This window comes from Oncorhynchus mykiss, chromosome 12 (genome assembly GCF_013265735.2).
Source record: "Oncorhynchus mykiss isolate Arlee chromosome 12, USDA_OmykA_1.1, whole genome shotgun sequence".
Taxonomy (NCBI): domain Eukaryota; kingdom Metazoa; phylum Chordata; class Actinopteri; order Salmoniformes; family Salmonidae; genus Oncorhynchus; species Oncorhynchus mykiss.
Window position 1 is genome coordinate 49043563 of NC_048576.1, and position 6000 is coordinate 49049562.

General features: G+C 44.1%; 1 protein-coding gene across 11 annotated transcripts in view; it reads left to right on the forward strand.

Annotated features, from left to right (window-relative positions):
* Positions 1-6000, forward strand: part of LOC110537710 (protein Aster-B) — a 174680-nt gene that overhangs the window by 120659 nt on the left and 48021 nt on the right. Inside the window, exon 1 of one of the 11 annotated variants that reach the window (XM_021623990.2) lies at positions 4012-4563. The exons of the other annotated variants lie outside the window; for them this stretch is intronic. Coding sequence (XP_021479665.1) covers positions 4553-4563 — 11 coding nt within the window. The 5' untranslated portion in view covers positions 4012-4552. Of the gene's footprint in view, positions 1-4011; positions 4564-6000 lie in introns of those variants that run through there. 11 annotated transcript variants of the gene reach the window in all.

Consider the following 6000-nt stretch of genomic DNA (forward strand, 5'->3'; position numbering starts at 1 on the left):
TTCCTCATCGATTGTATTTCACTCCCCTAAGGTTACAGAGGATGGGTTTGTCACAGGACCGATGTGTGTTGACTGTGGGAATGTGTGGGAATGCTCAGTTGTGCACTATGGGAGACAGCCTTGGATTCCATTTACCAAGGTCACCAAGACTGTCCGTGGAGTGACAAGTCTGAAATAAGAGGGATTCACTTGTCAAAATTACAAATATTATGTTTAGGTATTGTGTCAGTGTCAAGGCTGGTCCTGAAACATTGGAAAAGCTTTAGTGAGCCAGTGTTCATGGAGTGGATGAATATGTTGACAAAAACAACAACATTGGAAAAGCTTTAGTGAGCCAGTGTTCATGGAGTGGATGAATATGTTGACAAAAACAACAACATTGGATGAAATCATGTTGGAAAAGAGGCTGGAGAAAAATAATACACACTCCCACAAGATATATGGGAATGATTCTTGTGTTTTCTTGAGGGCACATAAAAGAATATCATGGACATCAAATATCATATAATTGAACAGGGAAACATCTTCCTGTGTATTTGTATTTTGTATTTGTCTTTAATGCATTGGTTGTTTTATGTTAAAAATTAAAAAGATTGAATCAATTGTCTATACACATTTTCTTCTTTCAAACCAGCTTCACCTGTAATGCTTTTCAACAGTCTTGACGGCATTCCCACAAATGCTGAGTACTTGTTGGTTGCTTTTCCTTCACTCTGCGGTCATCCCAAACCATATCAATTGGGTTAGGTCGGGTGATTGTGGAGGCCAGGTAATCTGATGCAGCACTCCGTCACTCTCCTTCTTGGTAAAATAGCCCTTACACAGCCTGGAGGGGTGTTGGGGTCATTGTCCTGTTGAAAAACAAATGATAGTCCCACTAAGCGCAAACCAGATGGGGTGGCTTATCGCTGCAGAATGCTGTGATAGCCATGCTGGTTAAGTGTGCATTGAATTCTAAATAAATCACAGACAGTGTCACCAGCAAAGCAACCCACACATCACACCTCCTCCTCCATGCTTCACAGTGGGAACCACACATGCGGAGATCATCCGTTTACTTACTCTGCGTCTCACAAAGACATGGCGGTTGGAAAATAATCTGATTTCTAATGTCCATTGCTCATGTTTCCTGGCCCAAGCAAGTCTCTTCTTCTTATTGGTGTCCTTTAGTTGTGATTTCTTTGTAGTAATTAAAACATGAAGGCCTGATTCCCACAGTTTCCTCTGAACAGGTGATGTTGAGATGTGTCTGTTACTTGAACTCTGTGAAACATTTATTTTGGCTGCAATTTCTGAGGCTGGTAACTCTAATGAACTTATCCTCTGCAGCAGAGGTAACTCTGGGTCTTACTTTCCTGTGGTCGGTCCTCATGAGAGCCAGTTTCATCATAGCGCTTGATTGTTTTTTGCGACTGCACTTTAAGAAACTGACCTTCATGTCTTAAAGTAATGATGAACTGTCATTTCTCTTTGCTTATTTGAGCTGTTCTTGCCATAATATGAACTTGAACTTTTACCAAGTTGGGCTATCTTCTGTATACCACCCCTACCTTGTCACAGCACAAGTGATTGGCCTAAACACATTAAGATGGAAATAAATTCTACAAATTAACTTTTAACAAGGCACCCCTGTTAATTGTTAAATATATTTTGATTTGTTTAACACTGTTTAACAAAATCATATGGCTCTGGGGTAGAAGCTGTTAAGGACCTTTTGGACTAAGATTTGGCCCTCCGGTACCGCGTGCCATGCGGTAGCAGAGTAAACAGTCTATGACTTGGGTGGCTGGACTCTTTGACAGTTGTTTGGGTCGTCCTCTGACACCGCCTAGTATATAGGTCCTGGATGTCAGGAAGCTTGGCCCCAGTGATGTACTGGGCCGTACGCACTACCCTCTGTAGCACCTTATGGTCGGATGCCGAGCAGTTGGCATACCAGGCAGTGATGCCACTGATTAGGATGCTCTCGACGGTGCAGCTGTGTAACGTTTTGAGGATCTAGGGATCCATGCCAAATCTTTTCAGTCTCCTGAGGGGGAGAAGGCGTTGTCGTGCCCTTTTCCCAACTTTCTTAGTGTGTTTGGACCATGTTAGTTTGTTGGTAATGTGGACACCAAGGAACTTGAAACTCTCGACCAGCTCCACTACAACAGATGTCTACAACAGGCACAAGCCAAACATACCTTAAGGAAGATACTGCCACCTTGTGGTCTGGAGTGTTTTAACAAGGCTGTTTGGCAGTTGATCTGTGCTTTGTGAACATCAAAAAGTTTACTGCCAAAACTCTGGGCAGAGGTGCTAAGTACCTTTCGTCAGTCAGTATCCTTGGTGTGTCTGAGGCTATAGGCCCTGTTCCAACACTTGCTTGTTGTTCCAAAACTGGGACAAGTCTCTGAATGTCCTTGAGGGGCCCAGCCAGAGCCCGGACTTCAACCCGAACGAACGTCTCTGGAGAGACATGAAAATAGCTTTGCAGTGACGCTTCCCATCCAACCTAACAGAGCTCGAGAGGATCTGCAGAGAAGAATGGAAGTAACTCCCCAAATACAGGTGTGCCAAGTTTGTATCGTCATACCCAAGAAGCCTCGAGGCTGTAATCGCAGCTAAAGGTGCTTCCACATAGTACTGAGTAAAGGGCCTGAAAACATATGTAAATGTATATTTCAGTTTTTATTGTTAATAAATCATTTCAGAGTCGGATTATCTGGCTTGTTTGTTTGTTGTCCTACTTTGTACCGGCTCCCCCTCTCTTCTTTAATTTCTTCTGGGCTAGGGAGGATTGTGGGGTGAGGGGATAGAGGCATGGAGGGATGAAGGGAATGGAAAACGCGGGAGTCATGTCAAAATGCCCATCAATTCCCCTCAGGGCTGACACATGGGGCTAGAACCTTATCCTCATCTCTCTCTCTTTGCCTCTAGCACTATCTCTCTCTCCCTCTCTAACTATTTCTCTCTCCCTCTCTCTTTACCTCTCTCTCTTTCTCTCCTCCCTCTCGCTCTCTCTTCCTCTAACCCTCTCTCCACCCGCCCCCTCTCTCTCTCTCTGTGGATTTCCAAATGCACAGTCAGTCTTCAGTTATCCTGATGTGACCCTCTGAACATGAAAAGGTGTCCTTCCTTTCTTCCTTCCACCACTTGAATGGAAACCTGATTTAAGTGGTTCTCGTATTGGTTAGGCCCACACTCTTTCCCAGTGCCAAGATATTACAAGCTAAGCAGTGCCCTGTTAACCATTTATTAGTGTACACCGTAACAAAACGTTTTGCAACTGGAAGTGTTTTGGTCCATTTTCTTCCATTTGGTATCTAGTGAATACAGTATGACCTCTCAACTGTGTGATGCTGCAGATTAATTACGGTTCTATACCAAATCATTGGTTCTATCTATACCTAATTACGGACTAGTACTATTTCCAATGCGACCTCTAATGTATACTGACTCTGTGCTTGGATACACAACCTGTTGGAGCTTTCCTAACCCCATGCCTCATGGGATAAATCTGAACATTAAGGCATATCTGGGCACTTAGTGAACAGAATATTTGTTTTTCCTCCACTGTCCTTGTGCAAACCGGAGCCTAGTAACCTGGAGGCCTGATATAATCTTTTCCACAAATAAGCATTTCTGTATCAAAACACAAAGGATCATTGTGTCCTTCTTGGTCTCATAACAACAGTGATAGACTTCATTGGCAAACTGATGGTTTTAATGTTGCAAAACTATGTCTATGTGTGAGAGAAAGGAGAGGAGAAAGGTTGTGTGTGTGTGTTTGGATCTGTGTTTGCACATGCGTGCGTGTGTTCTTGCATTCGTGTGTGAAAGACAGACCAAGGGGGATGATAGGAGGAGAGGGCAATAAGAGGAGAATAGGGAGGGGTTGTTGTGGGTGTGTGTTCGTTTTTGGGGAGGGGGATGGGCTGACAGCGAGGGTTAAGTGACGTCAGCCTGCACGGCTCCATTCATGAACAGCGTGAATAATTGAGGGGCTGGCCCCGGAAGCCACGCTGCACAAACAGAAGCCATTATGCAAAGCAGCTAGCATCGGCAGACATCTCTCCCCAGCCTCAGCATCATCCACATCATAGAGAAAGAGAGGGGGAGAGAGAGCGAGAGATAGGGAGGCAGGGAAAAGGCATGTAACGGAAGCAGGGAGAACGGGAAGAGCGTACAGGAAGCCAAGGAAGGATAGAGAGAGAGAGAAAGGAAGAAAGAGGAGAAGAGGGAAGAGGCTTTGCAGCAGCCAAAGAATGCGCCTGTGAATCACTCTACAGAGAGAGAGAGGAAAAGAGAGAGAGAGACAGACAGAGGGTGGCCATGACGGTGTTGATTTAGGGTGTGCTCCACTGGTTGCAAGTGATATCGGAGGGCTAGGCTGTCGTCTGTCTAACCGAGACCCCGCACACGGGCCCCTCTGTCTGGGATGCAACGGGAGGCGTTTGCCCCCTCTCCATCCCCTCTCTCCCCTCCGGCTACTCTCTTCCTCTTCGTGCTGATCGCTGAGTGAATTAATGAATGAAGCAGGTGGAAGTTGATCAGGCGGGTTGAGTCCTTCATGGCTGCCAGGTTAGTTCTTATCATTGCTTGGGGGGTAATTCATGTTAGCATCCTCACCTTACAATATCTAGTAGAAATGAATAGGAGGGCTAAAGGGGCTACATAGCTTGATCTATGCTAATTCTAATTGGGGCGTCCAATGATGGAGGAGACTGGTTACCTCGCCTGTAGCCGTGCTGGGAATGAAAAACCCACCGTCTCTTTATTGCTTTATCATTCCACACCAAAAGGCTACAGCTAATACGGATCAGTCATTCTATTGTTTATTCTTCTCTCTGAGTGGGGCTGGGAAGGGGTGTGTGTGTGTGTGTGTGTGTGTGTGTGGTGGTGCGGAATGACAAGGCAATGATGAGGCGATGGGTTTTTCATTCCCCGCACGTCAAGACACAAGGTAGTCCCGTGTAAGCTCAGCTTGTAGAGCATGGTGCTTTAAATGCCAGGGTTCTGGGTTTGATTCCCACAGGGGACCGGTATGAAAAAAGTATACAAATATATGCATTCGCTACTGTAAGTTTCTCTGAATAAGAGTGTCTGATAAAATGACAAAAAAAATGTATAAAAAAAATCTCTTTCATCGTTGATTAGCATTAGCTTAGCATGAGCTAATTAGCCATGTTAGCCCCCCTCCTACTCATGTATACTGTACAGTGCAAGGTGAAGATGCTAACGTACATTAGCTATATGGGTTTCATTGAGGAAATGATAACATCATGTCTTGCCTGCATGCCCAGGCGCTTTGGGATTAAGTGTCTGACTTTAGGGGCGATGTGTTTTCACCAGAGATCATCACAAGTGAATGCTTTACCATTCTGTAGCACAGTAATAATTTGAATTGCCAACTGTTATATATATATGAGAGAGAGAGAATCTCTTCCCATATTGATATCAGCTTAATTTATGCATCAGTAGCATATGCGTCCAGGCTTGTCGGTATGTATTGGATGGAAAATCACTGTGTTTTGACACATTTCCTCTACATTTTGACATGTTTTAAGAATGATAACTCATTGTCTTTGTATGCCTCAATTGATCCATCACACTTAGCTATATATAATGACTCTGTTAACCCGAAACATAAACCATCCTTCCACCATTTCAGTGCCGTCATTATAAATGTAACCTCTGCTGACGGGGTCTTGTTTTCAAGACCAGAGGTATGACCTCATGCAGAGTAGCTTGACCTGTGTGGATGATAGTGTCGTTTGACCTTTGACACAAGGCAACAATGTGGGCAGGGGATATGTGTCTTTCTATTTACAAGGGTACCAGTGAAGATGTCCTATGCTGGATAACTTGTTTCAGCTGTTGATAAGTCATTGATAATAATCAGCAAAAATGGTTAACGTCCTTGAATTAAGATATAAGGGGGGAACATCAAATTCACATGTTGATTTAAAACTTATGTTTAACCCTTACTCATAGTGTCTTGACAGGATTTGTCAAAAA